Source organism: Carassius carassius, chromosome 28 (genome assembly GCF_963082965.1).
Source record: "Carassius carassius chromosome 28, fCarCar2.1, whole genome shotgun sequence".
Classification (NCBI taxonomy): Eukaryota; Metazoa; Chordata; class Actinopteri; order Cypriniformes; family Cyprinidae; genus Carassius; species Carassius carassius.
Window position 1 is genome coordinate 6,195,844 of NC_081782.1, and position 17,633 is coordinate 6,213,476.

Sequence of the window (17,633 nt, forward strand, 5' to 3'; positions counted from 1 at the left end):
GCTTTTACATCAGTATTTATTTATAAACTATCTACAAATAATGCATAAATAAATATTTGTTTAAACAAACAGTAATTGCTAGATAAATGTGAAGCTCTTAGTTGATTACTAAAAACAAACATACAACAGATGAGCTGTTTTAAATTAAACTTTATAAGGTCTGATGTATATTAGTAATGTTCTGAATATTTAGTAAATCTGTCTATGCTTCCTAAATCTATTACTCTAGGTTAACAAAGCAGGAAAGGCTAAGCAGTGCTGTGTCCATAAATGAGTATGATTCCCAGGAATCTGCATACACACAGTGCAAGTAAGACATCTGACACATGAGGAATACTTAAAATAATCAAATAAAAGTCATGTTTTATTTTTGCATAATACATCACTCTTCTTCAACATAATTACAGTGCATTTACATATGAGTGATGTGTGATTATTTACATTTTGCAGACTTCAACTCCAAATGAAACTGATGAAAAAATTTAAGTTTTTACATGAAGGAACAGAACAGCAAGGAAGTCCAACACTCCTAAATGAGATCTATACTGAGCTCTACATCACAGATGCTAAAGAAATGATTAAAGAATGTGAGATAAGACAGATTGAAACAGCAGCTTTAAAATTAGTGACAGAGGATAGACCAATCAACTGCAATGACATTTTCACACCGTTACCTGGACAAAACCAGCCCATCAGAATTGTGCTGACTAAAGGATTCGCTGGCATTGGAAAAACAGTCTCTGTGCAGAAGTTCATTCTGGACTGGGCTGAAGGGAAAGCAAATCAGGACATCCCATTCATATTTCCACTTCCTTTCAGAGAGCTCAATTTGATAAATGACAAAAAGCTCAGTCTTTTAGATCTTCTCCAAGTTTTTTTCCCTGAAATAAAGGAAATGGCCATTTTCAGTGATAAATGTAAAGTGTTGTTTATCTTTGATGGTCTAGACGAGTGCCGTTTTCTCTTAGATTTTCCCGCCAATGAGATTTTACTGGATGCAACCAAAGAGACATCAGTAGACGTGCTGCTAACAAACCTCATTGTGGGGAATCTGCTTCCCTCTGCTCTCATCTGGATCACCTCCAGACCAGCATCAACTGATCTCATCCCCTCTGAGATTGTCCATCGAGTGACAGAGGTACGAGGCTTCAATGACCCTCAGAAGGTCCAATACTTCAGGAAGAGAATCAGTGATCAGATCCTGGCTGAGAAAATCATCTCACACCTGAAGTCATCGAGGAGCCTCTACATCATGTGTCACATCCCAGTGTTCTGCTGGATCTCAGCCACAGTTCTAGAAAAGATGTTGAGTCAAGCAAAGAGTGGAGAGATTCCCAAGACTCTCACTCAAATGTTCACACACTTCCTAATCATTCATATAAAAATCAATCATGAAAAAGACTATGAAAAGAACATAACAGATGAAGACATGATCCTCAAACTGGCAAAACTGGCTTTTCAGCAGCTTGTGAAACGCAGTGCTATCTTCTATGAAGAGGATCTGAAAGAATCTGGCATCGATGTGACAGAAGCATCAGTGTACTCAGGGTTGTGCACTCAGATCTTCAGAGAGGAGTTTGGGTTGGATTCAGGGAAAATCTACTGCTTTGTTCACCTCAGCATTCAGGAACATCTGGCTGCTATGTATGTGCATCACACCTTTACAACACAGAAAATCAGTGTGTTACACCAAATTACTGAACCATCTCATAAAGGAACAAATACACAGATTACAATATTTGACCTGCATCAGAAAGCTGTTGATGAGACCTTACAAAATAAAAATAGACACCTGGGCCTATTTCTTCGCTTCCTTCTGGGCTTCTCGCTTTATTCCAATCAGACTCTTTTAAAAGTTCTTCTGTCACAGACAGAACCCAGGAGCCACAATTTAGAGAAAACAGTCGAATACATCAAGAAGAAGATACAGGAATATCCCAACCCAGATAAATTCATCAGTCTGTTCCACTGCCTTAATGATCTGGGTGACAGTTCACTAATGGAACAAATTCAGCGTTATCTCAATCAAAGAGCTCTTACCACAGCCAAATTAACCCCTTTACAGTGGTCAGCTGTCGTGTTTGTTCTTCTGACTTCAAAGAACTTGGATGTCTTTGAATTGAAGGCATTTGCCTGGAAAACCAACTGTGCACGAACGGTGCAAGTTCTTCAGCATCTTGTGCCTGTGGTTAAAGCATCCAAATCAGTTCGGTATGTCATAATGACAATGCATTTATGCAATTCCATGATACAAACTGTCTTAGAGTTGTTATCGGGGCATAAATGTTAGGCCCCACAGGACCCGAGCCCGACTGGTTTCGGCCAGAGCCCGTCAAGTACATTTTGTTTGATAGCTTTTTAAAAGCACGAACCCGTTTACAGCCCAACATTATTCAAATATGCGCACGCATACAGCTCTTTTGCCTTTTGTCAAGAATGAGTCATTTAAACATGTTTTAACATAATTTATTCATAACTAATGTAGACTAGACCACTTGGAAGTTGGAATAAAGAAATAAGATAAGTCCTCTGTAACATCTCAGCACTCTAAATAGACAGGCTCATTTAGCCTATAAATAGACCAACGCATCAATAAAAACGAGTTTTTTTTAACAAATTAAATTAAGATAATTTTTTAATTAAGATGGGTATTTGGCAATATTAAGATAAAGGATCTGCCGGATTTGCTTCGCCACTAGCAGCTGACATTTAATAAAATAATAATGCCAACATTAGTGTAAATACTCTGTCCACATTATGCATTTAAGACTCAATGAATATTTAGTTATCATTTGAAAAACCTTTACTCACAGAGATTAGGCTAAGCCTACATGTTTTTGTGGAGGAAAATGATTGAATCCACTGTAGATGGCTTCAGCGCATTCCTGCACTCACTGATGGTGCGTCATTATTCACTCATTATTCTCATTATAAACATGGTCAAAACTTTTCCACACCTCAGACTTTGCTTTAGTAGCTGGTGCAACCAAAAAGTAATCGCAAGAGGCAAGCCTCCATTACACCTAACTCAGCATCCATTTTCGCATCTTTCTCCCGCTAATCGAAACACATCACATGCCCGTTTACCTAGCAAACGGGGCCGCGAGCCCGATCCGAGCCCGTGTAAGATTATAGAAATTAAGCCCGTCGGGTTCGGGCAAAGATCTTCAGTTCTAAACTACTTACTTTTTAGTTTATATCAATTGATTTATTGTGAAATAAAGCCTTGTGTCATTTTTGCTATTTTTCAAAGACTTGCTCATTGTGAACTGACACCAAAGTGCTGCCATCCTCTGGCCGAAGCTCTTGCCTCTGAGTCTTCATGTCTAATGGAAATGCAACTGAATGGAAATGAATTAAAGGATGCAGGAGTGAAGTTGCTCTCTGAAGGACTGGGAAATTGTAATTGCAAACTACAGAAACTGGGGTAACCATTCTTATTATTTTGATGCATAAGCCTACTCTCTCTCTCTCTCTCTCTCTCTCTATATATATATATATATATATATATATATATATATATATATATATATATCCTTCTCAAAAAATTAGCATATTGTAATAAAGTTCATTATTTTCCATAATGTAATGATAAAAATTAAACTTTCATATATTTTAGATTCATTGCACACCAACTGAAATATTTCAGGTCTTTTATTGTTTTAATACTGATGATTTTGGCATACAGCTCATGAAAAGCCAAAATTCCTATCTCAAAAAATTTGCATATTTCATCAGACCAATAAAAGAAAAGTGTTTTTAATACAAAAAAAAGTCAACCTTCAAATAATTATGTTCAGTTATGCACTCAATACTTGGTCGGGAATCCTTTTGCAGAAATGACTGCTTCAATGCGGCCTGGTCATGGAGGCAATCAGCCTGTGGCACTGCTGAGGTGTTATGGAGGCCCAGGATGCTTCGATAGCGGCCTTAAGCTCATCCAGAGCTTTGGGTCTTGCGTCTTTCAACTTTCTCTTCACAATATCCCACAGATTCCCTATGGGGTTCAGGTCAGGAGAGTTGGCAGGCCAATTGAGCACAGTAATACCATGGTCAGTAAACCATTTACCAGTGGTTTTGGCACTGTGAGCAGGTGCCAGGTCATGCTGAAAAACGAAATCTTCATCTCCATAAAAGCAGATGGAAGCATGAGGTGCTCCAAAATCTCCTGATAACTAGCTGCATTGACCCTGCCCTTGATAAAACACAGTGGACCAACACCAGCAGCTGACATGGCACCCCAAACCATCACTGACTGTGGGTACTTGACACTGGACTTCAGGCATTTTGGCATTTCCTTTTCCCCAGTATTCCTCCAGACTCTGGCACCTTGATTTCCGAATGACATGCAAAATTTGCTTTCATCCGAAAAAAGTACTTTGGACCACTAAGCAACAGTCCAGTGCTGCTTCTCTGTAGCCCATTTCCTGCACACGCCTGTGCACGGTGGCTCTGGATGTTTCTACTCCAGACTCAGTCCACTGCTTCCACAGGTCCCCCAAGGTCTGGAATCGGTCCTTCTCCACAATCTTCCTCAGAGTCCGGTAACCTCTTCTCGTTGTGCAGCGTTTTTTGCCACACTTTTTCCTTCCCACAGACTTCCCAATGAGGTGCCTTGATACAGCACTCTGGGAACAGCCTATTCATTCAGAAATTTCTTTCTGTGTCTTACCCTCTCGCTTGAGGGTGTCACTGATGGCCTTCTGGACAGCAGTCAGGTCGGCAGTCTTACCCATGATTGCGGTTTTGAGTGGGAGTTTTTAAAAGCCTCAGGAATCTTTTCCAGGTGTTTAGAGTTAATTAGTTGATTCAGATGATTAGGTTAATAGCTTGTTTAGAGAACCTTTTCATGATATGCTAATTTTTTGAGATAGGAATTTTGGGTTTTCATGAGCTGTATGCCAAAATCATCAGTTTTAAAACAATAAAAGACCTGAAATATTTCAGTTGGTGTGCAATGAATCTAAAATATATTAAAGTTTAATTTTTATCATTACATTATGGAAAATAATGAACTTTATCACAATATGCTAATTTTTTGAGAAGGACCTGTATATATATATATATATATATATATAAAAGCAAGTACAAAAAATGTGCATATTGTAGGTAAATTTTTTATGAAGAAGCATTTGATCTTGCTTGAACTGAAAGAGAATTTTTATTTTTTTCTTTGTAGGCTAAATGATTGTGGTGTCAAAAATGAAGGCTGTGCTGCTCTGGCTTCAGCTCTCATATCAAACCCTTCACACCTGAGAGAACTGGATCTGTCATGTAATGAACTAGGAGATAGAGGAGTACAGTGTCTGTCTGATGGACTAAAAAATCCTCTTTGTAAAGTAGAGAAACTGAAGTATGTTCTCTTTGGTCATTGTTTTAACAGAATACCTAAGTCTGCCCACAATATACATACATACAAATAAGCTTGTCATTGTTCTGTCTTTAGGCTGAAGAAATGTCATGTAACAGATGAAGGTTGTGCTGCTCTACATTCAGCTCAGGCATCAAACCCCTCATACCTGAGAGAGCTGGATCTGACTACAAATAATGTAAGAGATTTGGGAGCGAATTGGCTATCTGTTGTTCTACAGAACCCTAAATGTCAACTGAAAATTTTGAGGTATGAACTCATCTATTCTGCTCACATGGTTACTGGTGAACTGATCTGTGTTTTATGAATAAAACAGGTGAAAGATCTGTCTTTGTTGTGTCTGTAGGCTGATGGAATGTGGTCTCACAGATAAAAGTTGTGCTGCTCTGGCTTCAGCGCTGAGATCAAACCCCACACACCTGAAAGTGATGGATCTGTCTGAGAATAAACTGGGAGACTCTGGAATTAAGCTTCTTTCTAAAGGACCAAAGTGTCCTGCTATTGGCCTTGAACAATTATGGTAAGAAATTTTTTCTGGGTTACACATTACCTGACCCCAAGTACAGTGTATCCTAATACATTTCTCTGTGCAGGCTGACTGGTTGTGGTATCACTCACAAAGGTTGTGATGCTCTGACTTTGGCTCTGACATCAAACCTCTCAGAGCTGAAAGAGCTGAATCTGTCTAACAATCTCATAGGAGACTCAGGGCTGAAGCTGCTGTCTGGTGCATTGCGGAGTCCTCACTGTAAACTGCAGACACTCGGGTAGAGTCACAGAACTTGAATTACTCTGCAAGTCAAACTCAAAAATCACAAATTTGTGTGTTGAACTGTGGGGATGTGTTTTTGTTGCTTCTGCAGGTTGAATGATTGTGGTATTACTGATGAAGGTTGTGATGCTCTGATTTCTGTTCTGACATTAAACCTGTCAGACTTGAATAAGCTACATCTGTCTGGGAATGAAATAGGAAAGTCGACAGAGGATCGCCTCTTAGCTCTTAGGGAACAGCCAGAAAATAAGCTGAAAAAAGTCAAGTGAGTTTTAATGGGATAGTTTACTGAGACTTGTTATAGCACTTATATAGCACTTGTAGAGATGTTATTTATTTGTTACTTGTCTTTGCTTTTCTTGCAGTCTATCCACTTGCAGATCTGAATCTTACTCAGAGTATTGAAATGTCAGGAGCAACAATGATCCTGCTGCACAATTAAACATGAATTACTACTCATATGACACAGGCTGACACAAGATCCACCTCGCCCTTGTGAATAAGCACTGAACTTTTCAGCATTCATTCTTTTACTTTGGACAATCCATTATTGGGTGATTTTTATGTATTTATTTTAAACATGAAATTTTAAAGTGCAAAAAATTATATAGTTATTCCTGTATATAACATACTCCAATAGGCCTAATCTTTGACAATAATGTTTGACAGTAATGTTTTAATTACAGCATTGAATTTTTTTTTTTTTTTACAATCTGCTCATGTCAATAGTAAATGTATATATTGAAGAGTGCATGTGAAGACTAATATATAAATATAGAGTATTTAGAGTACGGTACAATAAATGTTGACACATGCATATCACAGCAAAACATTGCCCTATCTGTCTTTCAATCTCTATGTGTTTCTTTATCACAATGGCAATGTTTTAAGCTGTAAATATTTTTTTTTTTTTTTGGAATGCAGTATTTTTAAGGCTACCTGTTTGGTTAACAAGAAACCGAACTAGATTTTTTAAAATTATTATTCTGTTTAATTCTGTCATATTTTGTAATATGTTTCTTAAGCAAGTGTATGTAATTCACAAATACATTCAGAAAAGAATCAAATCTATAATGAACATTGATTTTAACTAAGGTTATTTTTTTTTTCTTTGTTAATGCAGGTTAAGTCAATGTCACATATTTAAATGTCATTTTATACAATTAATTAACTATAATTACAAACAATTGTTTTATATTTTTGTGTGCTAATTAAAATAATTAAAATAATAAACAGAATTATCAATGGCTATGTTGTTATATTGGAATAATTGATGGCTATTGACTATTGAATCGAGGTTGTAGTGTGGCCGGTGAGTCTTTATTTGTGCTTCAGGTGAAGGACTAATTGTGTCAGGCTCTCAAAATAAATGGTGAGTTTCAGATTTTATAAAAGCAATAGAGGTACCAATATGTACTTTTTAGATAAAAATGTGTATCTTATAAAGAGGTACTGCCCCAGTGAAAGCTTACCTTTTTTCTGAGAGTTTATCTTTGTTCAGTTATTAGCAACTTTTAATAAAAAAAAACTACTATGAATTACACAGACTATATAGACCATTTTTTATTTATACATAAAAAGCCCCCTTTCTTTTTAAAGTTCTCAGTCATTTTATGTGTGTGTGTGTGTGTGTATTTACATATGTGTGCAACACCATCCCATACACAGATATATTTTACATGGTTAAGCAAAGAAAAGCAAGACTTGAAGTATGTTGGTAAAAAGTCCCTTATAAGAGGTCTTTTACTTTAATTTTAGTTAACACTGGCAGATGCATCATAAGGCTTTATGATAACTAAGTATTATTGATATTACAACATTTTGACATTTAAGTTGTAATTGATGTTGATTATAGTATGTATGGTATTTTACCTAAATATATATATATATATATATCCTTGACTAGATGATTAAATACTTCAGTCATAAACATAACAGCTTGTAATAAATGCACTCTATATGTATCATAAGTCTAAAAGTACGATATATATTATGTATTAGAAGTTAACCAAATATGCTAAAGGAGCTCTTACTGTGCTTGTGATATTTTCGAATTTACTAAAGGTTTTTCTTTTAAATCCGCATACAGTAAATCATATAATAAAATCTTCTGCACTCCAGAACGATCACAACAACGCCTCCTACAGGAATCAAGGTGAATAGCACAATGCATTGACGTATTCAATGACGTGACATAACCTACACGACAGCAGGCAACAATCGTGTCTACGTATGTCAATATCTTGTGGAATAGCCTGTAAACGTATGCATTTCTGCATGCATGTCAACTTTATTTAGATCAAACTGAGCTATGAGGCATCTTACAGGAGGAAAATTATGTCAGCCTCAGTTTATGAACTTGAAGCGCAGATGGCGTGACTGCAGACATGTACACGAACAGTAATCGAAAACGAAACTTTTAGTTCAGAGAATCGATGGAATACGTCTATTTGTTGTTACAGATGTATAATTAACCGTGACTTTTTGAAAGATTACGTTTATGTAACGCTGAAAAAAAAATCTTAATTTTTTATCGGCTGTTTTAAGACTGTTACATTTAGCATCATTCTGTGTAGGCTAATATCAGTAATGTTCATAGACAGTTAATGGTTTACTGCTGCGTGATTCCTCTCATGAATGTGAAAGAGAACTGACACCTTGTTGTTGTTGGCTCTATGCATGTGAGTCTTTAATTTATCCGTCCTTTTTTACAAGTGGGTCGAACTAACTTCAGAGAGAGTGAAGTGTGTTGTGTTATCATTGATCAAAGCCGTCATAAATGGATCTGACGAGTTATCTAGGATTTACAGGAGTAAATCTGCTCTCTGGTGCCATGGCGAGTCCTCGTAAACTGGAAACACTGAGGTAAATCGTCAGGTTCTCTCAGTGTCTTTTGAAGTCAAATGACCATAAAATGCCAACTTTATCAGTTCAAGATTTCAGGTTGTTCTGCAGTCCCTGAAGGTTCAATCGTGTTATATTTTTGTTTTGCAGGTTAAATGACTGTGGTATCACATATGAAGGTTGTGGAGCTCTGGCTTCTGCCCTGTCATCAAACCTCTCACATCTGAGAGAACTTGATCTGTCTGGAAATAAACTAGAAGGTTTAGGAGTGATGTTGCTTTCCGCTGGACTCGAAAATAATTTGTCTGAACTTGGAACACTTAAGTAAGACCACTAAAATCCATAAAATGGTGATGTTAAATTTTTGTTGCAAAAGATCTGGTTCTCAATAACAATAACATTTCTTTGTTTGTGTGGCCAAACTACAGTGAAATTGTTGATCAAGTTCATTTATTTGTAAAGCACATTTAAAAACAGCCACAAGTCTGACCAAAGTACAGAACATTAAAGTCAAACCATAAACACATAAAAGAAAGAATAAAACATGAATTAAAAACCCAAGGAATGACATATAAAAGAAGACCATAATATAATGTAATAAAATGGGATATTAATAGGCCAGATTAAACAAGTGTTTTTAAAAGAGACTTAAAATGGATAGGGAAGGTGCCACTTTAATCTCAAGCAACAGATTAATCCATAATCAATGCCCAACCACTAAAAAAACTCGATCCCCTCTACATTTTAGCTGTTTTTAGCTGATATTATAGCGATCACTGTGACTGATATATTGTAAATGTAAGCAGATGTGATATCACTCATTTTAATTTAAAGATGGTAAATAACACATGCACAGCATTGATGAAATACATTTTTATTAGTACTGGGCAATGATTAATCGTGATTAATCACTTTCAAAATGTGTAAACTGTGTATATTTATTATCTATATATAAAGGCACATATATTTAGAAAATATTTACATGTATTTGCATGTATGTATTTATTTTCATATAACTTATATTGTATAAAAAATTTTTTTTATATATAAACAGCATTTTTCAAAAATATAAAAATGTGTATTTACAAAATAAATATACACAGTACACACACACATTATGTGCACAACAACTTTTAACTTATTTACTTTTATATTTGTTTACTTTTATTTTTATTTTATGTGATTAGTCATGATTAATTGCTGCACGCACATTTTTTTTTATTTAAAAGTTTTCTACTATGTACTGAAATAATTTAGAATAAAAAAAAATTTAAACTTAAAATTCTGATTTATATAGCAACTTGATTCTGTTCTGCAATTTTATTATCCTGTATTTTTTCCACAAAGAAAGAAATTGTTAAAACCAACTCATCGTTATCAAAAAAAAAAAAACAAAAAAAAAACTAAAGGACCATGCTGATATGGTTAACCACTACAATTAAATATGCATTAATCTTGTAAAGTGATTTATGGGTCTTTTTTAAGAATCTAGTTACATCTATGGGAACATACTAAAATGTTTTGTAAGGTTATTGTTTTATCTGATATGGAAGTGAGAAAAAGGAACATGTAATTTTAATCTCTGCAGGTTGATTGGTTGTGGAATAACAGATGAAGGTTGTGGTCCTCTGGCTTCAGCTCTGGCATCAAACACCTCACACCTGAGAGAACTGGATCTGTCACAGAATAGCCTAAATGATTTAGACATGATAATGCTCTCTGCTGGACTGATGAATCCTTCATGCAAACTGGAGAAATTTAAGTAAGATAATTTTAATTTGAGATTTTGAGTGTCAAATAAATGAGAAGCAAACAAACAAAAAACACTGAAGACTTAAGCCCAGAAACTCACCCTTGTACTGCCCATGATATCTTGAACTAAAAAGCAAGCATGTGATGACATATTCAACATATTGTTGGACCAAGTGTAATAATTTAAGCAACAATTTTAAACTTTTGAGAACCCCTATATTATTCTAATGTCAATATATAAACATGATGTCTATTTTGATTATGACCTGTAACAACATGTACTGTTTTTTCCCCATTCGCTGCAGGTTGTTGAGTTGTGGTTTAACAGAGGAAGGTTGTGCTGAACTGGCTTCAGCTCTGGGATCAAACTCCTCACACCTAAGAGAGTTGGATCTGTCTGAGAATAACCTAAGTTACTTCGATATGATGCTGCTTTCTGCTGTAATGGAAAATCCTTGCTGGAAACTGGAAGTGTTGAAGTAAGATCATGAATTGAAGTTGCAAACCTGAGATGGGAAATAAAATTCAAGAAAATCTCAAAATTTAATATATATATATATATATATATATATATATATATATATATATATATATATATATATATATATATATACATACAGTATATAAACCACAAGATCAGTGTGTCTTGAAGTAAAAAAAAAAAATAGGAAAAAAGTGTTTTGTCGTTTTATTCCTACAGATTGGTGAGTTGTAGTATCACAGATGAAGGTTGTGCTGCTCTGGCTTCAGCTCTCCGATCAAACCCCTCACACCTGAGAGAGCTAGATCTGTCTGGGAATAATCTAAGTCACTTCGATATGATGCTGCTCTCTGCTGTAATGGAAAGTGCTTACTGGAAACTGGAAACATTGAAGTAAGATAATCTCTTTGAGTGATGAAATTCATCTATACTAGTATGAACATTTTTTTATTTTTAGAATATCTAGATTGTGGTCCTGTATGGTAAATTCTTACAATATGTTTTATAAACTATAGTGACATACTAATGAGTGGTTTCTCCAAAATCTTATGAAATGAGCTGTGTGCCCTAAATGCAGTGATGACATGTTGCTGTTCTTCAGATTTAAAGATTGTGGTATCACAGAGGAAGGTTTTGCAGCTCTAGCCTCAGCGCTGAGATCAAACCCCTCACACCTGATAGAGCTGGATCTGTCTGGAAATAAAGTAGGAGACTTTGGAGTACATATGCTCTCCACTGCATTGGAGATCCCTTACTCTAAACTTGAAACACTCAAGTAAGATTAATTTGAGTGTCAAATAAAAGCTAGTTACATTCAGTAGTTACAGCAAAGCAACTTTAATCTGATAGAGACAACTGTGAAAAAGTGAACCATATGTTATTGTTTTCTCTGCAGGTTAGTGAGTTGTGATATTACAGATAACAGCTGTGTTGCACTGGTATCAGCTCTGAGATCCAGCTCCTCACACTTTAGAAACCTGGATCTGTCTGGGAATAAACTTGGACATTTAGGAATAAAGCTACTCTCCGATGCACTGGAGAATCCTTGCTTTAAACTGGAGACACTGAAGTAAGATCATTTCTCTGAGTCTTGCAACAGAATTGGGTCTCAAAAAACATATTTTTGGTTTTTATTTTTTAATTATTGTGATACATAACACGGTTAAACTGTAATCCCACTTTGATCAGGATGTTCCTTCTTAACTCTAAGGAATAAGGAAGCTTATCCTTAGTCCTTATGGAATACTGTCTACAACTATGAGGAAGTGTTTGTCATGCTGAGAAAAGGAAAAGTGTCATTTTTCTTTCTCCAGATTGAATGACTGTGATCTCACAGATGAAGATTGTTTTTCGCTGGCCTCTCCTCTGACATTAAACTTCTCAAACTTGAGAGAGCTGGATCTGTCTGATAATAAACTAGGAGATTCTGGAGTTAAGTTTTTTTTTGCTGGACCAAAGAGTCATCTATCTAAACTTGCAACATTTAAGTAAGATCATAATTTCCAGTGTTAATCTTTATTTATTTATTTTTAATTGTTCATTTTAATTGTGATTTTTGTTTTAAGTTATTCTAGGAGGTCAGCATCACAGCTATGTGTCTTGAACTAAACAGTTGAAGATTGTGCTTTGTTTTTCTTTAGGTTGGTGAATTGTGGTATCACAGATGAAGGTTGTGCTTCTCTGGCTTCAGCTCTGAGATCAAACCCCTCAGACTTGAGAGAGCTAGATCTGTCTGGCAATAAAGTAGAAGATTCAGGAGTACAGATGCTCTCTAGTGGACTGGAGAATTATTACTGCCAACTGGAAACACTGAGGTGAGACCATAATATTTATTTAGCCAAACACTATTTAGTTTATAATCACTCACAATTCTGGTTGATAGTTTTTTAGTTTTTGTTTTTTTTCACAATTCTGAGTGAATCTGGTTTTTATATATAGTACTCTACACATCTAAGGTTGCATACTGGTAAGTGGTTTAAGACTTAAAGGGTTAGTTCACCCAAAAATCTAAATTATGTAATTAATAACTCACCCTCATGTTGTTCCAAACCCATGAGACCTCCGTTCATCTTTGGAACACAGTTTTAGATATTTTAGATTTAGTCCGAGAGCTCTCAGTCCCTCCATTGAAACTGTGTGTACGGTCTACTGTCCATGTCCAGAAAGCTAATAAAAACATAAAAAGGTAGTCCATGTGACATCATAGGGTCAGTTAGAATTTTTTGAAGCATCGAAAATATATTTTGGTCCAAAAATAGCAAAAACTACGACTTTATTCAGTATTGTCTTCTCTTCCGTGTCTGTTGTGAGATTTCAAACCACTGCAGTTTAGTGATATCCGGTTCGCGAACGAATCATTCGATGTAACCGGATCTTCTTGAACCAGTTCATCAAATCGAACTGAATCGTTTAAAATGGTTCACGTCTCCAATAAGCATTAATTCACAAATGACTTAAGCTGTTAACTTTTTTTAATGTGGCTGACACTCCCTCTGAGTTGAAACAAACCAATATCCCGGAGTAATGCATGCACTCAAACAGTACACTGACTGAACTGCTGTGAAGAGAGAACTGAAGATGAACACAGAGCCAAGCCAGATAACGAACAAAAGATTGACTCGTTCTCGAGTCAAGAACCATTTCTGTCAAACGAGTCTGATTCGAGAACCGAGGAGCTGATGATACTGCGCATGTGTGATTCAGCGTGAAGCAGAATGACACACAGAGCATCTCAACCGAACTGTTTTTTTTTTTGGTGATTGACTCTGAACTGATTCTGTGCTAATGTTATGAACGCGGGTAAACCAAAGGCTTGAATCAAGGGCAATCATCGCAAATGATGTCATTACATCGAGCGCAAAAGAACCGGTGAACCGTTTTCTTCAACCGGTTTATTGAATCTAACTGTCCGAAAGAACTACTGGTGATCCGAAAACCGATGCAACCGGTTCTTGACTCGAGAACGAGTCAGTCTATTGTTCATTATCTGGCTCGGCTCGGTGTTCATCTTCAGTTCTCTCTTCACAGCAGTTCAGTCAGTGTACTGTTTGAGTGCATGCATTACTCCGGGATATTGGTTTGTTTTAAATCAGAGGGATTGTCAGCCACTTTAAAAAATGTAAAAGCTTAAGTCATTTGTGGATTAATGCTTATTGGAGACACAAACCGTTTTAAATGATTCAGTTCAATTTGGTGAACTGGTTCAAGAAGATCCGGTTACACTGAATGATTCGTTCGCGAACCGGAGATCACTAAACTGCTTTTGAACTCTCTCACAACAGACCCGGAAGAGAAGACAATGCTGAATAAAGTCATAGTTTTTGCACTGACCCTATGATGTCAAATGGACTACTTTGATGATGTTTTTCTTACCTTTCTGGACATGGACAGTATACCGTACACACAGTTTCAATGGAGGGACTGAGAGCTCTCGGACTAAATCTAAAATATCTTAAACTGTGTTCAGAAGATGAACGGAGGTCTCACGGGTTTGGAACAACATGAGGGTGAGTTATTAATGACATAATTTTGATTTTTGGATGAACTAACCCTTTAAGTTTATCTTTAATGAAAAATGTTTTCTCTGCAGGCTGGTGAGTTGTGGCATCACAGATGAAGGTTGTGCGGCTCTTTCTTCAGCTTTGACATCAAACCCCACACACCTGAGACAGCTGGATCTGTCTAAAAATAAACTGTCAGACTCAGGAATGAACCTGCTCTCTACTGGACTGGGCAATCCGCATTGTAAACTGGAGATGCTTGGGTATCTTTTGACAGTTTTTCTTATGATATATACACTAGTAAATGGGTTATATTACTGTTGTGAGCATGCATGAATAGTGTATTGACTAGTTTTGAAGCAAACCCATTACAATATTCTATAAATAGATTGTTCACATATGAACCATGGTTTTATAAGGAACCTATTCTCCTATAGAATAAACCGTTATTGTTTTCTCCGCAGGCTGCATGATTGTGGTGTTACAGATGAAGGTTGTGCTGCTCTGGCTTCAGCTCTCCGATCAAACCCCTCACACCTGAGAGAGCTGGATCTGTCTGATAATAAACTAGGAGATTTAGGAGTGAATCTTCTAAGTACTGGACTGGAGGACTGTAAACTGGAGATACTTAAGTAAATATCTCTAACACACAAGTGTGATCATTTAATTAATGACGGAAAAGAAACATATACACAGTTTTTTTGCTGTTGTTGTTTGTGTGTTTTTTTGGAGATGTGGCCTAGTGGTAGTGCTCGTGTATGACTTTGATATAAATAAAGTTACGAGTTTCTTACTGCTCTCTATTTTACAGGTTGAAACATTGTGGTTTCACATATGAAGGATGTTCTGCTCTGGCTGCTCTTCTTGGATCAGATAAATCATATCTGAAATATGTGGATCTGTCTTTTAATAAACTTGAGGATCTAGGAGTGCAGCTGCTTTTTGCTGTGTTTTACTAAGCATTTTTTATGTGAAGTGGAAATATTCAGGTAAGATCTTGTCATCCAGACTGAAACTACAATAAGGCATATTGGCTGTTTACTTATTTTCTAACTTTATTCAGTTCAGTGGTTATATGTGGACCACATTAGCAGATTTGTGTAACTTGAAATAAATGCCCTGAATAAATGTCTCTTTGGTTTTTACTTGACGACTTCTTATTCCCCAGATATTAAATGATGATTTGGCCATAAAGACTGCAGTGTCTCTAACTTTGTTTCTTTTCAATTTTAGTCATATGATGTTTTGATGCCCCTACTGGAGTCACAGGGAAGACTGTTCAGAGGACACAATGGACTAAATGTAAATCATTTACCAGCAGAGGGCAACATACATTTCATAAAGGCAAATAGTTATAGTGATTCGAGAATCATCTGAGTAGTTATATATCTTTACCAGTGGTGAGGCAATAAATCTGCAAATGAGTGGACCTGGCTAAAATAGGTTGGACCTCTATTCTGTGTACAGCTATATGTCGTCAACATCTCTAAAAGTTTGGCTTTTTAAACACGACTTTTAATTTTTAAAGCAATTTTTTGCTCTTTCTCCTTTTTTGTACACCTTTGCTCACTATGTTCTATATGTTCACAATTTATTCATTCATTCATTCATTTAGTAAATATGATTTTGGCTCATTGTGGAGCTTAAATGTTGTATTTCACATTGATTCCTTTGTTATGGGTCTGTTTGTTTTTGGGAATCAAACACACCTGACTGTTTTTAACCACTTGGCTCAATTAAGCAGCAGAAATAAAGAAATAAAGTTAAGTTCTCTGTAATCAAGCTATACAAGGCAACACAATGTCTCTGAAAATACATTACCTGTATATAACAGCGGTTAATACATTATTTTAAATGACTGATCCAGACATTTATCCATTAACGTGTCATTATTCAGTGTCATTATGAATCCACATAGTTCAAAATGTTTTTCAGGTTGGTGATAAACATTGATTGTTACACTTAATTTTAGTCTAGAGCATTGAGTCTTGAGGAAGAGAAAAATGCATTCAAGAAAATCATGGATTCTTTTTGGTGAAAGAGTCTGGAATCAAACATTGGTCCTGTTATCTGTTGGAGATGAACTATAGGAGAACCTCCTATAGAGTTATACATTGCAAGTGATGTTGATGCCCTCCAGTGGCTCACTGAGAAATGTAGGAACATGTATCATGTTCTCAATACTAAGAACTGGGGTGTGGTGGATCTTAGGTCACTGAACTCCTGGAAAAGATAGAGGAGATGGTTGCAGGAAACAGAACAACATTATGAAATGGAACATAATTTTTTTACAGCATATTGACGGGAAAAGAAGGATGCTGAAATGAAATGGAAAAAGTCGACAAGGCGCATGTTCACAAATGACCTCTGGATTGGAGTCTCATTAAACATTAAGAGAGTACAATGATCATAGAGTGCAAAACCTAAATTATTTCCAAATCCCCTTATGAGATGGGGATGCTGCTAAATCGTTATGTTTAGTTCAACCATGAGGTTATTTTATTTATTTATTTATTTATTTGGAGGGGGGGGGGGGGGGGGGGGTCAGGGCTGGGTATCTTTTTGTGTTTCTAATTTGGTTGCTTATTTTTTTTCCAGACATGTTCTTCTCTTTTTCTATTTTGATTCTTTATTGACAGCAAACCCTCCCTGTATCCGTCTTCTTTATCTGCAGTTTTTTTTTTTTTTTTTTTTTTTTTTTTTGATGTCATGGAAATACTTCGAGTTGAAAGATGCCTCATACTGGTTCTTCACCGAAGGACTTGTTTAAAGTTAGGAGGAGCTATAACTACAAAAACTTGTTAGATTAGATATTTGAACACGTCTAAAATGTATTATTCCTTCTACTCTACACTTTAAAGAAAGTGATGTATGTGTTAGCACAGAAGAAACGCCTTAGGTACACGTATATTT

General features: G+C 36.0%; 1 protein-coding gene across 1 annotated transcript; it reads left to right on the forward strand.

Moving 5' to 3' along the window:
• Positions 1 to 455: 455 nt before the first annotated feature.
• LOC132107587 (NACHT, LRR and PYD domains-containing protein 3-like) lies at positions 456 to 16,623 on the forward strand. The gene is made up of 17 exons (XM_059513697.1): positions 456 to 2,211; positions 5,258 to 5,353; positions 5,447 to 5,549; positions 5,695 to 5,891; positions 5,965 to 6,138; positions 6,235 to 6,408; positions 9,138 to 9,311; positions 10,576 to 10,749; positions 11,045 to 11,218; positions 11,440 to 11,613; positions 11,822 to 11,995; positions 12,116 to 12,289; positions 12,534 to 12,707; positions 12,861 to 13,034; positions 14,810 to 14,983; positions 15,185 to 15,352; positions 15,532 to 16,623. Exons 1-17 carry the CDS (start codon positions 464 to 466, stop codon positions 15,677 to 15,679), a joined length of 4,374 nt encoding a protein of 1,457 aa, XP_059369680.1. The 5' UTR covers positions 456 to 463; the 3' UTR covers positions 15,680 to 16,623.
• Positions 16,624 to 17,633: the final 1,010 nt, after the last annotated feature.

What these genes read in the sequence shown, in the direction of transcription:
- LOC132107587 (XM_059513697.1), top strand. Translation starts at nt 464, where the DNA reads ATGAAACTGATGAAAAAATTTAAGTTTTTACATGAAGGAACAGAACAG. An exon ending in TGGAAACTGGAAACATTGAA is followed by an intron (nt 11,614 to 11,821) that starts GTAAGATAATCT and finishes GCTGTTCTTCAG; the next exon opens with ATTTAAAGATTGTGGTATCA. An exon ending in TGTAAACTGGAGATGCTTGG is followed by an intron (nt 14,984 to 15,184) that starts GTATCTTTTGAC and finishes TTTTCTCCGCAG; the next exon opens with GCTGCATGATTGTGGTGTTA.